This window comes from Cetorhinus maximus, chromosome 27, assembly GCF_964194155.1.
Source record: "Cetorhinus maximus chromosome 27, sCetMax3.hap1.1, whole genome shotgun sequence".
NCBI classification, from domain to species: Eukaryota; Metazoa; Chordata; class Chondrichthyes; order Lamniformes; family Cetorhinidae; genus Cetorhinus; species Cetorhinus maximus.
In genome coordinates this window covers 27,519,367-27,538,226 of record NC_135905.1, presented here as the reverse complement: position 1 = coordinate 27,538,226, position 18,860 = coordinate 27,519,367, and the positions used below count along the sequence as shown (strand labels likewise).

Below are 18,860 nucleotides of genomic sequence, written 5' to 3'. Positions count from 1 at the left end.
CATGCGCAAACCTCTGGAGTGGAGATTGAACTCCTGACCTTTTGACTCGAGTTGTGATTCTACAACATGAACAGGACTTTGCAGGTGGTGCCAACTCTCAGTTTTGCTGATTTTCCAGTTTGTCATCTATGAATCTGGGCATTAGCTGGAGTTGGGCTCCCAGGAACAGGACCCAGACAGCTACATAGAATGTACGGCACAGAAACAGGCTGTAAAACCCAGCCAGTCCATGCCAGTGTTCATGCTCCACTTGCATCTCCTCCAACCTTTTCACATCAAAATTTACCATCGTAAACCCCGATTCCCTTCTCCCTCATGTGCTTGTCTATAATGTTGCCAAGTTTTAGTCATCACATTTATAGAATGATACAATACAGGAAATGGCCATTTGGCCCATCGTGTATGTGCTAGTACTAAGAGCTATCCAATCAGTCCCACATCCCTTGGTCTTTCTCCATAGCCCTGCAATTTCTTTTTGAAAGCTACTATTGAATCTGTTGTCAGTGCTCTTGCAGACAACACATTCCAGATCATTACGCCCGGTGTAAAAGAAAATCTCAACTTCCGTCTGGATCTTTTGACAATTTCTAAAATCTGCGTCCTGCAGTCACCAGCGCTCCTGTCAATTGAAACAGGTTCTCCACATTTAATATTATCAAAACGCCTCAACTTTGTACACCTCTATTTAATCTCCCTTAACCTCCTCCGCTCCAAAGGAGAACAACCCCAGCTTCTCCAGTCTCTCCAAATAACCAAAGTTCTTGACCTTTGGGACCATTCTAGCCAATCTTCTTTGTATCCTCTCAAAAACCTTGATGTCCCTCCTGAAGTGCGATGTCCAGAATTAGCCCCAATACTCTTACTGGGATCGAGCCAGTGATTTATAAAGGTTTGGGGTAAATTCCTTCGACAGTCGTCGGTTGTGGAGTACTGAACTGCAAAACGCAGAGAGTGAGAACCCATCTCGCCAATGTGCTTCTGGCAGATTTATGCCCTTGTTGGGAGGCAAAATTCCTATGATTCAAAATATTGGGCAGAATTCTACGTTCCCACGGACAGGTGCACGCGACAGTCTGCAGTGGGCCCGACGACAATTAAGAGGCCTATTAAGGCCATTAAAGTAGCAACTGACGGCCATTTTTCACTGCCCGTCCAACCTTATGGTCGGTGGGCGAATCGGCCTTTACATTTTTGAGAAAACCTCATCCAAGGGTGGGATGAGGCTTCCAATATTAATTTAAAAATAAATTAAAATGTTTGGGCAGAATTTTTATAATCTATATGTTTAGGTGAGTGAGTGCAATGGCTGGACATTTTATTCTGCATTTTAAAATCTTCATTTGATGGTTTTAAGTCCTTCAGCTCCCTGAAGCAGCTCCCTGCCTTCTCCCTGCCTTCAGGGAGTTTTCTGTGAGCGCTCCCCCACGCCCGCGCTGATTTCAGCGCACGCTCGCCCTCTCCCTGCCCCCACCCCAGCAGTGCTGAGCCTATCAGTGCGCCTTTCACACTGGCTGCCCGTTAATTGGCCAGCCAGCATGAAATCACGGTCGGGTTGGGTGGGGGGGGGCGATCGAGGGAGGCAGGCCGTCTCCCAGCCACTCCCCGGCCCACCCACCGCCCCTGCACGGCCACCCGACAATTCTGCCCATTAAAAATGGCAAACTACGCACAGTGACATCTGCTCCATGAGAATTGGGACAATTGGCGTTCAAATTCTCTCCAGAGACACCAGCACAAAATCCAGGCCTACACACCAAGTGAGTGCTACACTGTCAGAGGTGCTGTCTTTAAGATGACATTTTAAATCAAGGCCCCGTCTGCCCGGCTGAGGTGGACATAAAAGTCCCATTACGCCACTCAGAAGAGCAGCAGGGTAGTTCGCTCTGCATGTCATGGTTAATATTTATCCCTGAACCAACACCTAATCAGGTCTGTTCATTGATCTCATTGCTGTTTGAGGGAACTTGCCGTGTGCAAATTGGGTGCCACTTTCCCAACAGCGACCGCATTTCAAAAAGTACTCCATTGGCTGCGAAGCGCTCTGAGGTGTTCTGAGTGCTATATAAACATATTTCTTTTCATGGTTCACTATAGCAAGAAACATTGATTGATACATTAAGCCTATTGGGAAATGTGAATTAGGAGTTAAGTGATCCAAAAATACTCCTCACTACTGAACTTCCAACATGCTGTTGACTTTAAAAGAATGAGAAGTTATTCTGAGTATCTCAACACCTTGCCTAGACACCAGACTCCTTTTATTGATTTTATTTAAAAATACATATACACCATCTCAGAGCAAACTAATTTGCAATGAAGCAAAGCTTTCCTGTCACACTGTAGGAGTGGCAGTGAATATCAGTGTTAACAAAGAATCTTTCAAAGTTTCTGCTATTTTAGTTCTGAACCAGGTCCTGCTACCCCCATCCAGCAACTCCCCCACCCCCCCACCACCCCCACATCCTTCCAAACTCTCAATCTCATCACTTTGTCCCAGCGCAATTGTTACCCTGCCCCCTCCTACCCTCAGACTGACCATTCCCTCCCAACCCTATCCCGCTGTCCTATCCCAGTCCAAATCCCATTGTTCTTTCTCAGTTCAGGCCTGAGATTCTCCTATTTCTCTTCACGTTCCATTAGATTCTCCGTTGGCAGGATCCATTTGGGCAGTGATTCCAGATCAGTCACAGCAGCAGCAAGACAATGATCTGCTTTCCAACTGTGTTTAACAAACTCCTCTGGCGACCAAGATGACCCGATGGGATTGGGTCAGAAATTGGGAGGAGAGAGCAGTTTCAAGAAGTTTTTAAGAGCAATGACAAGGCAAGTGATTTGTAGACGTTTGCAAGGCAAAGGGTCTGGCCAATGTACAAAGGGTCAGCCAATGAACGACGGGACCCGCCACCATCTGCGGAGCGATGACTATGGGGAACAACGATAGTCCACAAATAGAGGAGCGAATGCGATATATTTGTACATAAAAAGTGCAACTGAAGCCACAAGACCTTGGCATAGAGAACGTACCTAACTATAACTTGCAATATACGCGACAGAGCACAGAAAATGAAGAAGCTGCTGCATGTATCTTGGAAGAGAATGCACCCAGACCCTTCTATTATTCTGTATGTAAACAGAGAAGCATTGAAGTTTCACATCCCCGGTGTTAGTAATTATTCTGCCCAAAAGCGCATGGGTTGAATCTTAATCTCACAAAGACTTGCACAGCAGACCGTCCATCCATTAACATAACATTTGAAGAATATGGCTGATTGGGCTTCATCGATACATGAGCACTTTATCTTTAATATTCATTCTAATTATCTTTAAATATTTAATTATAGGGATTAATGCACAGCTGAGCAGGGCTGTATACAAAAATCAGGGCTGTAATGAAGATATTAACTGAAACACTCAGGAAGATTTTCACTGAGCCAAGTATTGTTGAAGCCTGGGTGCAGCATATTTAAATCTGTAACTAAGGAGAATTCCTATTTCTATCAACGGTTTAAAAACTCGCACTTCCATCTCTCCTTGGAATTTCACAGCTTTGTAGAGCTTACGCTGAACCTAAGGGCCGAAATCGATCATTTCGACATAACGAGCAAATCACCTTAACACAATCGAAAACTCTTCGCTTAAATTGTTGCGAGTAAAAATAAAGCTTAACGGGAATTTCAAACAAACCCTCCAACACGCCCATTACACAAACACTATTAACAACACCCACATGCCTTAATCTTCCCACTATTCTGTAAAATGCGTTCACCATGATAAACAAGATTAGACTTATATAGAAATCTATCACATCTCTCAAAAATTGCATAATTTCACATACAATAAATTAATTCAAAGTGCAACGATTGCTGCTATGGAAGAAGACACAGCAGTCATTCAGCACACCAGTGAGATCACAACAACAGTAGCAAGATGCTTGCTCAACTCATCTACTTCTTGTGGAAGCACCTTAGTCCAGACAACGAGGAGCTCCCAGAGCTCCCCTGGACACTATTTGTGGTCAACATCCCCTTGTACCATGACAGCAACAGGTACAGGTTTTTTTTTTTAAACTCACGCTCGGGATGTGGGCATCGCTGGCTAGTGCAGCATTTATTGCCCATCCCCGATTGCCCTTGAGAAGGTGGTGCCAAGCTGCCGTCCGGAACTGCTGCGGTCCATGTGATGCAGCTACACCCACAGTGCTGTTGAAAAGCTTCATATCTAAATCAAGGTGGTGCGTAACTTGGAGGGAAATCTGGAGATGGTGGCGCTTTCATGTACCAGCTACCCTGAACCTTCTTCAGTGGTGAAGGCAGTGGGTACGGGAAGGACTATCCAAGAGGCTGCTGGGTTGATGCTGTGCATCGTGCTGATAGTGCACATGGGCAGGCAGAGGGGTGGAGTGAACGTTTAAGGCGGTGGACGGACTGCTGAACAAGCACACGGCTTTGTCCCGGATGGGGTTAATCCCGAATCAGCTTCGTGCTGTTGATTTCTGTACAGCCAGCCTTTGCGGTCGACAAATTGCGTTTAACTGAAAAGAAAGGCTTGGATTTAGTTAACACTTTTTCCTGATCTCTGGGCGTCACCTGAATGCTTCATTCAACAGCCAATGAAGTACTCTTGAAGTGAAAAGGGTGCATAATGAAGGAAGTGCGGCAGTCAATTTGTGCACGGTAAGCTCCCAACAACAGCAATCCAATAAATGACAATGTTCTAGGTGTTGGCGGAGTGATAAATTTAGGCCAAGTCACGTTACACTGGTGCTTTCAGGGTTTCATCGTCTTGACAGAGCTGCTCATGTACTTTGCCCAGGCCAGCAGGCTCCATCCGCATGCGTTCACAACAGAGATGGCTCGATTTCTTTTAGTGTGTGTGTCTAACATTTCTTTTCTAGGCAATGACATTCATGTCATGGCCCTCTGTCCTCCCTTTTCCACAACGGTTAATCTTCCTTCAAAAGAACAGTTCTGGGATGAAGAACTGTAGCTGTGAGGATAGATTGGAGGGGTCGGGACTGTTTTCCTTGGAGAAAAGGCAACTGAGAGGAGACTCGATAGAGGCACTCAAGATCCTGAGGGGTATGGACAAGGGTATATAGTGAGAAAAAGCTCCCATTCAGGAGAACGTCAAGAACTAAAGGGCACAGGTTCAAAATAATTGGCAAAAGGAGTAAATGTGAGGAAAGATTTTTTCACCCAGAGGATGGCACAAAATTACTGAAAGGGTGGTGGAGGCAGGTTGGATTGAGGTATTGAAAAGGGAATTTGATTGCTATTTGAAAAGAGAGAATGTGCAAGGTTACAGGGGTAAGGCAGCGGAGTGGGACTAGGTGGAATGTTCTTTCAGAGAGCCAGTGTCGACTAGATGGGCCGAATGGCCTCCTCCTGCACTGTAAAGATACTGTGTCCAGCTTCTTATATCATGCATAACGTCCCTCGATTAATTTAACAGAGATGCCTCACTGTTAGCCTAGATTAGGTTTTCAATTCCTGCAGTCAGACTCAGACCCACTTCCTTAGCGCTGAGGGGAGAATCTCAAAACAGTCAATTCAGATTTGAGCTACTGAAACAAAAGGCTTTGCACCTTGAATAAACAGTCAAGTAAAAATAAACACCTGACCAATTACCTGCTCAGGTTCTATTACTACCAAAGGTATTAGAATCATTTGTAAACATTAAAAATCAAAACTACAAATTCTCCTTTGGTGCAGCTAGAGGTTTTACAAAAACAAGGATCTTACATCAATAGCATTGTCAGGGGCCCTGCTACATCATCGATAACCTCGGGTGTGAGGGTGCTGCCACCACCAGCAGGAGGTCATAATTACAGCGTGACACATTTATATAGACAGTTTACATTGGAAGGTGGCCGTGCCAGAAAAAAAAAAAATTTTATTCATTCATTCACAGGATGTAGACTTCACTGGCTGGGCCAGCATTTATTGCCCATCCCTAGTTGGCCTTGAGAAGGTGGTGGGGAGCTGCCTTCTTGAACCGCTGCAGTCCATGTGGTGTAGGTACACTCACAGTGCTGTTAGGAAGGAATTGCAGGATTTTGTGAAGGAACGGAGATACATTTCCAAATCAGGATGGTGAGTGACTTAGAGGGGAACTTACAGGTGGTGGTGGTCCCATCTATGTGCTGCCCTTATCCTTCTAGATGGTAGTGGTCTGGGGTTTGGAAGCCTGAATATTATCCAGGTCTTGCTGCATTTGGACATGGACTGCTTAGGTATCTGAGGAGTCACGAATGGCGCTGAACATTGTGCAATCATCAGCGAACGTACTCACTTCTGACCTTATGATGCAGCTGAAAATGGCTGCACCATGGACACTACCCTGAGGAACTCCTGCAGTGATGTCCTGGAGCTGAGATGACTGACCTCCAACAACCACAACCATCTTTCTTTGTGCTAGGTATGACTCCAACCAGTGGAGAGTTTTCCCCCTGATTCCCATTGACTGCAGTTTTGCTAGGGCTCCTTGATGCCACACTCGGTCAAATGCTGCCTTGATGTCAAAGGCAGTCACTCTCACCTTACCTCAGAAGTTCAGCTCTTTTGTCCATGTTTGACCTCAGGCTGTAATAAGGTCCGGAGCTGAGTGGCCCTGGCGGAATCCAAACTGAGTGTCAGTGAGCAGGTTATTGCTCAACCAAGTGCCATTTGATAGCACTGTTGATGACCCCTTCCATTACTTTACTGATGATGGAGAGTAGACTGATGGGGCGGTAATTGGCCGGGTTGGATTTGTTCTGCTTTTTGTGTACAGGACATACCTGGGCAATTTTCCACACAGCCGGGTAGATGCCAGTGTTGTTGCTGTACTCGAACAGCTTGGCTAGGGTCGCGGCAGATTCTGGAGCACAAGTCTTCATACTATTGCCGGAATATTGTCAGGGCCCATAGCCTTTGCAGTATCCAGTGCCTTCAGCCGTTTCTTGATATCGCATAGAGTGAATCAAATTGGCTGGAGACTGGCATCTGTAATGCTGGGGACCTCCGGAGGAGGCTGAGATGGATCATCCACTCTGCACTTCTGGCTGAAGATTGTAGCAAATGTGCTGGGCTCCCCCATCATTGAGGTTGGGGATATTTATGGAGCCTCCTCCTGCAGTCAGTTGTTTAATTGTCCACCACCACAAGACTGCAGAGCTTGGATCTGATCTGTTGGTTGTGGAATCACTTAGCTCTGTCTATCACTTGCTGCTTATGCTGTTTGGCACGCAAGTAGTCCTGTGTTATAGCTTCAGCAGGTTGACACCTCATTTTTAGGTATGCCTGGTGCTGTTCCTGGCTGCCCTCTTGCACCCATTGTTGAACCAGGGTTGGTCCCCTGGCTTGATGGTAATGGTAGAGTGGGGGATATGCCGGGCCATGAGGTTATAGATTGTGTTCGAGTTCAATTCTGCTGCTGCTGATGGGCCACAGCATAGATGCTCAGTCTTGAGTTGTTAGATCTGTTCGAAATCTACCCTATTTAGCACGGCGGTAGTGCCTCACAACACGATGGAGGATATCCTCAATGTGAAGACGGGACTTCGTCTCCACAACAACTGTGTGGTGGTCTCTCCTACTGATACTGTCACAGACAGATGCATCTGCGGCAGGCAGGTTGGTGAGGTTGAGGTCAAGTATTGTTTCCCTCTTGTTGGTTTCCTCATCACCTGCTGCAGACCCAGTCTATCAGCTATAGCCTTTAGGACTCGGCCAGTTCGGTCAGTAGTGGTGCTACCGAGCCACTCTTAGTGATGGAGATTGAAGTCCCCCACCCAGAGTACATTCTGCACCCTTGCCACCCTCAGTGCTTCCTCCAAGCGGTGTTCAACATGGAAAAGCACTGATTCATCAGCTGAGGGAGGGCGGTACATGATAATCAGCAGTAGATTTCCTTGCCCGTGTTTGACTTGATGCCATCAGACTTCATGGGGTCCAAGGTTGATGTTGAGAACTCCCAGGGCAACTCCCTCCCAACTGTATACCACTGTGCCGCCATTTCTGCTGGGTCTGTCCTGCTGGAGGGACAGGACATACCCAGGGATGGCGATGGTGGTGCCTGGGACATTATCTGTAAGGTATGACTCAGTGAGGGTAACTATGTCAGGCCATTGCTTGACTAGTCTGTGAGACAGCTCTCCCAATTTTGGCACTGGCCCCCAGATGTTAGGAAGGAGAACTTTGCAGGGTCAACAAGGTTGAGATTGTCATTGTTGTTTCCGGTGCCTAGGTCAATGCCGGGTGGTCCGTCTGGTTTCCTTCCTTTTTTGAGACTTTGCCATGGTTTGATACAACTGAGTGGCTTGCTAGTGGGTCTAGAATCACATGTAGACCAGACCAGGTAAGGACAACTGATTTCTTTCCCTAAAAGACATTAGTGAGCCAGATGGGTTTTTACAAAAATCGACAATGGTTTCATGGTTTCATTAGGCTTTTTAATTCCAGATTTTTATTGAATTCAAATTCCACCATCTGCCATAGTGGGATTCAATCCAGGGCTCCCAGAGCATCCCCCTGGGTCTCTGCATTACTAGCCCAGTGACAATACCACTACGGCACTGCCTCCCCTCAACCACAACCAACATGCATTTCTACAGCTTTTGAGAGTCAAATGCAATCCTAGAGACATACAAAAAAAAAGCTGCTACTTACTGGAGGGGAGTTCTCATAAATATTTGTGCTGTAAGGAAGATTTACAAATATAGGGTCCATATCCTGGATATCAGTTATAGTGATCGCGAGATTAGCAAGAGTGGAGAGAGGATGGTCTTTGTCCTGATCCTGAAATAAACAGAATAAATTCACATGTAACAGAAACAATTCCCACATATTGTTGAATAATGTTGTTTCTTAAATTTTGTAATGGTCCAATTTATTTTGCAAATCCTGACTGAAAATTACCTGCATTTACACAGCACATTATTCTGCCTCTCAAATGTCCCTAATGAATTACCTGTCAGGTGCAGTGAACTGGCAGGTTTAGGATACAGCAGCACACTAAGATCCCAAAACAGCAAAGAGATGAATGACCAATTCATCTTTTTGGTGATGTTGTCTAAGGGTGGGGATTTGGCCAGGACACCAGTAGAACTCTCTGTTACCGCAATCAGCACCTTTTCTAATGTAGTGAGAAATATTATGAAAATGGCCATCATCTTTCACTTTACTATAAAGTAACGAAGCTGAATTGTCTCCAGTAGAGTCAGGTCTTGCCTAGACACTTGCTTAGTTGAGATTTTAAGCCATTTCCTTTCGGAGCATGTGGCAGGATGTTATAATTCATTAGAATGGAGTGGAAATACATTTCAAGTAACTGTTAAGCCTTGTCAGCTGAATTCATGAAGCGCTCCAGTTCAACTTATTCATTGGTATAAATCTAGTGAAATTAATGTCAACAGAGGACAAATCAGGATTCTCCCGTGGTTGGAGTCACAACTCATGAAAAGGAACATGGCTGTGATTATCCAAGGCCAATCATTTCAGCCACAGGACAAAACTGCAGGAATTCCTCATCAAAGTGGCCCAAACATCATCAACAGCTCCATTAACGGTCTCCCTTCCTTCGTAAGATCCATGGATTCATGTCTCGCTCCAGGGAAAGGAGCTAGACTGACACTTCAGTGCTGCACTGAGAAGGCTGAGGAAGCACTGCACTGCCTGAGGCACTGACTTTCGGGTGTGACATTAAACAAAGACACTGTTCACTGCCATCAAATGGCCAGAAACAATCCCACAGCACCACTCAAAGAGCAGGGGAGTTCTGCCAAGATCCTGACCAATATGTAGCCCTAAACTAACACCTAGGCCAAAATCTTCAGGTCGGTGAGCGGGGGTGGGCCCCACTCACCCACAGGTAAAATGACGCGCGGTGACATCGCGGTGGCGTCATTCCAATTTTCAGTTCGGCGGACTCGCACCGGAGTTGGCTGCGCGCGCGCCGAACTGTCCAAGGCCTATTAAGGCCATTTAAATATCAATTAAAATACTTAACGGAGCTGCCCGTCCAGCCTTAAGGTTAACGGGCAGGCGAAGAGCCCAGGCGGCCTTCGCATTTCTCATGGAACCTCATCCACAGGCGGGATGAGGATTCATGGAGTGTTTATAAATTGAATAAAACATTTTATTAAAGTTCATTGACATGTCCCAGCTCATGTGACACTGTCACATGAGGGGACATGTCTTAAAATTTTTTTTTTCTCTGTTAAAATTTTTGACAATCAAACTAATCTCCCTGAGGCCGCTCTGTGCCTCGGAGATTCCTGCGCTCTTTCACGCACATGCACAGGCCCAGACTCAGCTTCCTCCCCCCCACCCGCACAGGGAGTGCTCAGTGATTCCGGGCACGTGTCACACTGGGGAGGCCCTTAATTGGCCCGCCCACAAAAATGGCGGCGTGAGCCGATTGCAGGCGGTGATTGGCTGCGCACCCGTTCCCGCTCAGCCCCTCCCCCGACGGGGACGAAACTGTCTGCCTAAAATAGGTTATCAGGTCATTTATTTAACTGCTGTTTGTGTGAACCTGCTGTGCACCAATTGGCTCTCCCATTCCCCGCATTTTAACAGGAACCAACATCCCCTCTTTTGTGCGCAGCCTTTTCTTTTGGATGCATGTTAGCTTTATAAGCTATTGCTGCTTATCATCTCGGGAACAACTCATGAGCGTCCTGCGCTGTGCCTCCAGGTAGCTGCAAACACACAGCTAGTGACCACACTTCAAAAGTACTTCATTGGCTATAAAGCACGTTGGGACACTGAGGTTGTGAAAGGCGCTAAATAAATGCAAGACTAATTCCGTACATCAAAGATACCCAGTTTTATTTGGTTTCTACAACACACTAGCCTAGTTACAAGTGACACCCGGACGGTTAGAAAACAATTGTTCAGGTTCTTCCCAAACAAAGTTTGGACATTGTTCAAGAAAAAAGCAGCAGTGTGCTGGTCTGCATACACAAACAGGCTGACCTAACGCTCAAATAGACCTTAAAGGATGAGCTGTGTTTGTTAGGGAGATAACACTGGACTAGCATGTGATGGACAGCAGAAAATTAATTCTTAAGAAAGCTCTAAACCTCATTTCATGTGCCAGTTTAATCCTTAGTGGATGACCTACCTCCAAATTAAAAGATACTCATGAAGGCCTGTGATAAGTAACTGATCTCAATGCAAGTTATCGGCCATTGAGCCCACTGACTTAATGGGATTGAGTTTGATCTGTTTAATTTTTTAGGGTTTCCACTTCATTGAATTCACTCACTTGGAATCAGTAACCTACATGTTTAGACTTACGATTCGGGTTCAAGGCCTGAATCTCTCTACATTATCCGGCCATGTTTCCCCTACCCCAGGGACTGAAGGCCTGCTGAGTGCCCGAGAAATTTTCATCCACTCTTATCAATAATGATCAGCAATGATCGCTACAATCCACAAAAACCCCATGTGCTGCTTCTCAACCTTTGGAAGGCAGAGGATCTGCAGAAAAAGGTGAGATGATTTGGAATGGAATTGACCATTTCCCCCATCGCCTGTCAGGAAAATGGTCAAGGTTAGGGGTGCAAGTGAGCCAATCACACTCTCAGCTCTGAGTCCGAAGGTTACGAACATACGAACTGGGAACAGGAGTAGGCCACTCGGCCCCTTGAGCCTGCTCTGCCATTCAGTAAGATTCATGGCTGATCTGATAGGAACCTCAGCCCCACATTCCTGCCTCCCCCCGATAACCAGCCCCTTGTTAATCAAGAATCTATCTAGCTCTGCCTTAAAAATATACACACTCTGCTTCCACCGCCTTTCGAAGAAGAGAGCTCTAAAGATACGCTATCCACCCTCAGAAAAAAAATTCTCCAGATCTCTGACTTAAATGGGCTGTCCCATTATTTTTAAACAGGTCGACAGCTCAAGTAATCCAGGAACCCGAGCACACAAAAAAAAGATCACGGCTGACGTTTCCAGTGCAGTGCTGAAGAAGTGCTGCACTGTCAGAGGCACCACCTTTCAAACAGGAAGTAAAACCTGCCCTCAAGTTGCATAGAAGTTTCCGTGGGACTGTTTTGAAGAGTTGGTCAATTTCTCCTTGGTGTCCTGGGAAATATTTACCTCTCAATCAACACCGCAAACAGATTATTCGGTCGTTACCTGTTTGCTGGCAGCTTCTTGTGCAAAAATTGGCTGCTGTGTTTAGCTACATTACAACGCTAGCCGCACTCCAAAACTATTTCACCGGCTGCAAAGTGGTCTGGAACACCCTGAGGTCATGGAAGGTGCTGAATAAATGCAAATTTATTGTTCGAGAAGTCAGAGGACAAATTTAGCCATTATAAATGAACGTCTCAAATGCATAGAGTCAAACAGGATCCTTTGTCTCCAGTGACAGAAGTCATTAGTGACTACTAATTAAATTTTAAGTAAATGAATAATAGATGTCACTACCTGTGGGGTCCATTTGTCATTACTTCTAATTAATATGCTCACATTGGTAAAGAGCTCAAGCAAATCACCTGCCAACCCCTTCTGTTGCAAAGAGGGCAAACGCATTCACATTAAATTTAAAAGCTTCTGATTAGTTTACGTAAAACTTTTCCTATTGATTTTCTTTGGATGTTGTTAGTGATTGACCACATTCTATCGATTTCCTCACACCAGATGCTCCCTGCCTATCCTTCCTTACATTGAATCAATAAAATAGCCATCAGCCATCACTCTCCCTCAATGGAAGTCTCTCTCTCTGATTCTCTGCAATTTGCCAGATCTCTCACTCCTTCAAAGCCTCTTCTAAGCCTTCAGATATATCTTTAGTGACTTCTAAATCTGCAGGTCAATGCTCGTTTTCTAAGAGTCAGCTGTGGCTCAGTGGGTAGCCCTCTTGGCCGTGAGTCAGGTGTTTGGGGGATTCAAGTCGCACTCTGGGGACTTGAGCACATAATCCAGGCTGAAATTCCAGTGGAGTACTGAGGGAGTGCTGCACTATTGGAGGGTCAGTACTGAGGGAGTGCTGCACTGTTGGAGTTGCCGAGGCTCTGCTTGCTTGACACCTTAACCAATAGGAACCTGATCAGGGATTCGGCAAGCAGGGGATCAAGCCTACCACTCAGAGTATGTCAGTCAAACAGCTCCCGTATAGAACAAAGGACATCAGATCCCTACCGTTCCATTGACTTGTAGTTGATAGGCTCGAGTGGTCTCATAATCCAGTGGTCTTTGAACAGTTACAACTCCTCTGGCGCCATCGATGGAAAAGAAGCGGGATGGAGGTTGGAAGGAATACAGCACACTGCCCCCTGTGCCCTGGTCCCGATCTGTAGCGTTCACAATGAAAATCGGCGTTCCCGTAGGAGTGTTCTGAAAGGGGTGGAGGGGGAGAAAGCAAACACACCAAAATGAGCAGGATAAAGTGACAACACCACATTCAGGGAAAAGTTACATATGTTCTGTGCATTTTGAGTTCATATTTTGGCTACATTCAATTAAAATAAAGAGTCACAAAAGCAAATGATGGTGTTTCTAAATTCCTGTCTAAGAACATTGAAACCTAAGAAAAGGAGGAGGTCATTTGGCCTTTTGAGTCTTCTCTGTCATTCAAGAAGATCACACACAACTCCACTTTCCTACTTTATCCCCATTTTCCTCAATTCCTTTAGCATTCATAGGAACACAGGAAATCAAAACAGGGGAAAGCCAGTCAACACCTTGAGCCTGCTCTGCCATTCAAATAGGTCAAAGCTGATCTTATACCTCAATGCCATTTTTCTGCACTATCCCCTTCCCCCTTGATATCTTTAACATCCCAAAATCTATTGATCAAAAATCATTCAAAAATCTATCCATCTCAGCCTTGAATATGCTCAACGAGTGAGCATCCACAATTCTGGAGGGTGGAGGATTCCGAAGATTCACAACCCTGAGTGAATAAATTTCTCCTCATCTCAGTCCTAGCCGACCCCTCATTCTGAGACTGTGATCCCTGGTTCCTTACTCCCCAGTTAGATGGAAACATCCAACCAGCATCTACCCCATCAATCCGCTTAAAAAAAAGTTACGTGTTTCAATGAGATCACCTCTCACTCTTCTAAATTCTAGGTAACATAGGCCTAGCCTACTCAATCTCTCCTCATAGGTCAATGCCCTCATCCCAGCAATCAATCTAGTGAACCTTCCTCCAACCCAATATGAAAGCGTGATTATGTAAGGATGTGAAGGCTTAGAGAGGGTGCGGAAAAAATTCACCAGAATGGTTCCAGCGACGAGGAACTTCAGTTACGTATACAGGTTGGAGAAAGTTAGGACTGTTTTCCTCGGAGAAGAGAAGGTCGAGAGGAGATTTGATAGAGGCGTTCAAAATCATGAGGGGTCTGGACAGAGTAGATAGGGAGAAACTGTTCCCATTGGTGGAAGGATTGAGAATGAGAGGACACCAACTTAAGGTGACTGGGAGAAGCAGAGGTGAGAATCTTTTTTAAGCAGTGAATTCTGATCTGGAATTCACTGCCTGAAAGGGTGGAGGAAGCAGATTCATTGGAAACTCTCCAAAGGGTGTAAGCCAATATATTATTTACCTTTTTCATGTACAATCACTTCTTATCTATAACTGTTTCTTTATTTCTTTTATATTAATGAATGTAGGTCAATTGTGGTGTCACCCTGTGTGTGTGGAGTCTGTCTCATGGTGGTAACATGGAACATCGAGGCATAAGAAGCCCCCAGACCGAAGATATATCTAAAGAACTGCACTGAACTGCACTGTGGGCTCAAAACACAAAGCATGATAGTTAATTTAGTCAAGTGAAAGCCTTGCTAGAATCAACAAGTTCTGTAAAATGACTTTTACCAGGGGAGGTAAGCAGACCGAGCTTCGTTAAGTGACAATAAATGTGTCACCTTCTCCCAGTTCTGGAGATTGATAACGGTGTTGGAGACAACACACAGTCAAGCTGGTTATGGTACCTCAAGTGTGACCTTCACAGGGGGCTGAGCCAGAGAACATCTAGAGAAAGCATGGAGATGTACAGTGATGTAATTAAAAACCAATTAAATGGATTAAAAGCAGGCTTTATCTTATATGGCACAGGGCCATAGTAAAGAAAAGGTACAAAGAAAGAGTCCACAGGAGCATCTCAGCTGCAGTGAGTTAGAGCAATTTGGTCAGTCACTCAGAAGTTGCGTACAGTGGATTCGTTATCGGATTGACCAAGCAGATGGACTCCGACTTGCAGGGGAGCTAAGCAAACCGGTATTACCGTGAGCATGTACCATTGCTTATTGGTTTAATAAAGGTGTATCACCTTTGGTGAAACTCATCCAAGTTGTGTGTCAGTGATATCCACAGTAAAGGCAAATGAACCTTTAGATCAGGTAGGGGGGTCGTACAAGGGAATTGGATAAATACTGGAAGGGTGAACAGTTGCAGGGCTATAGGGGAAGAGCAGGGGAGTTGGACTAATTGGGCAGCTCTTTCAAAGAGGCAGCACAGGGTCCGACGGGCTGAATGACCCCCTTCTGCACCGTCTCCTTATATTAAGCTATGCCTCCTCCAGAGAGTCTTCAGTTCAGTTAAGTTGAACCACCTGAAATCTGTCGGGTTGAATCTGCAACAGGAACATCAGCAGGTTTAGAAATGCAAATGAGAATTCAAATTCTTTAGGAATCTTAGGTAAAAGTTCAATCAACGTCCTCAGGAAAATGGCAAGGTTTGAAATAGCATTTAGGAAATGCCACAGGCAACAAGAGACGCTAAAGTTCAGAAGAGAGATGTCTTTAGATCTTTCAAGCAGTGTTGCATGTTGGTTTTCTAAAAACCCTTAAAGATTTCATCTTAATTACAGTTCTGATCAGTAACTCTATCCCACATAAATCATCCAGGATCCCACTATGATTTATTATTGCTGCATTATTTGTTTGAACCTTACACTGTAATTTCAGTTTTGCCAGTTTGAATGTAAGAGTTTGGCAGAAATTAATAAAATAAAAATCAGCAATAAAGGCACTAAATTGTGTCAGGGAGATGGAGCGCAACATAATGATTAATTAACGGAGGTATAATTGGGGCAACAAGAACATAGGAATAGGATTAGGCCATTCAGCCCATCAAGCCTGCTCCAACATTCAACATGATCATGACCGATCATCCACGTCCAATGTCTTTTCCCCATACTATCCCCATAACCCTTTATGTCATTGGTATTTAGAAATCTGTCAATCTCCACTTTAAACATACTCAATGATTGAACTTCCACAGCCCTCTGGAGTAAAGAGCTCCAAAGATTCACCACTCTCTTCAGAGAAAAAAAAATTCTCCTCATTTCAGTCCTAAGTGGCTTCCCCCTTATTTCGGAATTGTGTACCCTCGTTCTAGGCTTCCCAACCAGGGAAACACCATACCTGCATCAACCTCGCTATCCCTCTCAGTATTTTAAGTTTCAATGAGATCACCTCTCATTCTTTAAAACGCACATCAGGTGCATACAACTTATATTTAATACTAGGACTCAACATGCACATAGTTTGGGATGTAGAGTGGCTGAGACACAAATCAAGTTTCCAATCTTCCCTACGCCCAATTTTATGGTTCTCTGCTATGGTTATTTTTCTTTATCCTGACTATCTGAAATCCATCTCTCTATCAAATCTCCGAGTATCCACTCTCCGGGCTCAGCTTCCATTTTCAGTCCTAGCTTTTTGACAAAGCTAGTTTGGATTTTTTTTTATTGCTGTGTGCCGTCTCTGTCCCATGAGTGAGTGAGCACTGATGACTACAGAAACCCCATCAGATGCCATCTTGTATTCAAAATGAGGGCTTCAATGTGCAGTCACATGTGGACAGTGCAGGGAGATAAAACTGTGTGCGTGTGGGGATGAGCTGAAGATTAGGAGATGAAATTTAAGAGTTTAATAGAACAGAAGCTTATTAAAAAAAAAAATCCAATTTCTCAGATCAAGCAATCAATTTAAAAGGTCAGATGTAAGGAGAATGGAAAGAGACTGCAGAATGCAGAGTGCAGAAAAGAGACAGGGTCTCAAAATAACAGGGTCGAGACAGTCGAGACAAAACAAACAGAGCAGAGGACAGATTTATGGGAGAATGGAAATCTGCATAAACGCACAAAGGCGGAAGAGAAGGAATACAGGAAAGAAAGGCAGAAAATGGAAAACAAGTATATACAACAAAAACAAAAATTGCTGGAAAAAACTCAGCAGGTCTGACAGCATCTGTGGAGAGAAAGAGAGTTAGCGTTTCGAGTGCGCGTGACTCTTCTTCAGAACTGAAGTCCATCAGGACTGGAAACGTTAACTCTGTCTTTCTCTCCACAGATGCTGTCAGACCTGCTGAGCTTTTCCAGCTATTTTTTGTTTTTGTTTCAGATTTCCAGCTTTTATCTTAGAAAACAAATATATGTTGGTCACTTCTGACCATAATAAACATGATATTTTTATGCTTACAGGTCATGGTGCTACACTCGACACCCAGAACCCATGCAACTTAAGTTTAAGGAAAATGCATACACTGAGGAAAATGGCCATTTCTGACCTATTTCTTCACACCTAAAAGCACATTAAGCCAATGAAATGTTTCTTTTATTTACCAATGGGAAGAAGCCAATTTTTCTCCCTGATAACCAAGGGTGGAATTTTAATCCCGGTGGGATTTTCCGGTCCCGCCGAAGCCAGTGGGCCTTCAAACGGTTTGGATCATTTAGCGACCCCACCCCCGCTGCCAAGGGGCCGCAAAATTCCGCCCCAACTCGCTAATGCAATTACAGGTTCGCATCATACCTCAATGCTGAGTATTCCCGCTAGTTTGTTTGCAAGTCACCAGTTATGGGGGGAAAAAAAGAGGCATTCCCCAAGAAGAGAGGAACTTATTGTCCAAGGGAACAGCCAGGAATTGCTCCTCTGTGTCCTGAGCAATATTCATCCTTCAACCAACATCACCAGAAGCAGATTGTGTTGCCGCTGAAGGAGCTTGCTGTGTGCAAATTGGCTGCCCTGTTTCCCATATTATATCAATGACTAACATCAGGATGTACGTGATTGGCTGGAAAACACTTTGGACATCCTGAGGTCATGAAAGATGCTATAGAAATGCAAGTTCTTTCTTTCTAAAGCAATTTTTGCCTCATTTATACTCGAAGCAAATAGAGAGAGCTGTTGGGCAGCCTACCTTTCAACAATGGATTCAGAAATCCACGGCAACTTGCAGTCAATACTGTTGTGGACAAGGATGTTAAGTAGCAACAGAGCCTGGGAGAGTCCACTCATTGAAAGATAATTGCCTCAATACTGTACATTTCAGAAACACCGTCACATCAATTATGCTGCTTATCCCTCATCGCGGCTACACGAGGATCTCAGGAGAGGTGTATGCTTCCACTACACATGATGCGGAAGGCTAGAGAAGCAAAAATCCTAGCAAGAATTTACTCTCTCTCCAGGGAGGAGGGTTATGAAGCACGCCTGTCATGCTACATAAAAGAGATGTATAGGACACACATCATTTAATCTAACTGATGTAAAACAAATGCAACAAATAAAGGATCGACAGGTTTTGAATCCCCAAGGTAACTTGTACCATTAAAGGACCCCAATTGAAATGTTTTGTTTAAATTAAACAAAAAGGCTGCCTGCATCCCAAGGTTTTACAGAATCGGTTTAGGCAGCTATATCTAGCCTTTTGCCCTTAAATCAATTGAGGGGAAAGAAAGCAGATTTCATCTTGCAGACAACGACAACTTTGGAAATGAGAAACCCTTTTGCAAAATATGCCTATTCTCGAAGGCACCAGTTTCCACAGGAATAATTTATTGTTGGTTAACAGGGCTTGAGGAATTAAGAAAAAATATTGGACATGGAAACTATTAGCCTGGTAATAATGCA

The 18,860-nt window shown here is 44.6% G+C and overlaps 1 protein-coding gene across 1 annotated transcript in view; it reads right to left on the bottom strand.

The window, feature by feature from the left end:
* Positions 1 to 18,860, bottom strand: part of cdh23 (cadherin-related 23) — a 701,272-nt gene that overhangs the window by 519,934 nt on the left and 162,478 nt on the right. Inside the window, exons 6-7 of the mRNA XM_078530938.1 lie at positions 13,137 to 13,331; positions 8,649 to 8,777 (exon numbers count right to left, since the gene is read on the bottom strand). Coding sequence (XP_078387064.1) covers positions 8,649 to 8,777; positions 13,137 to 13,331 — 324 coding nt within the window. The remainder of the gene's footprint in view (positions 1 to 8,648; positions 8,778 to 13,136; positions 13,332 to 18,860) is intronic.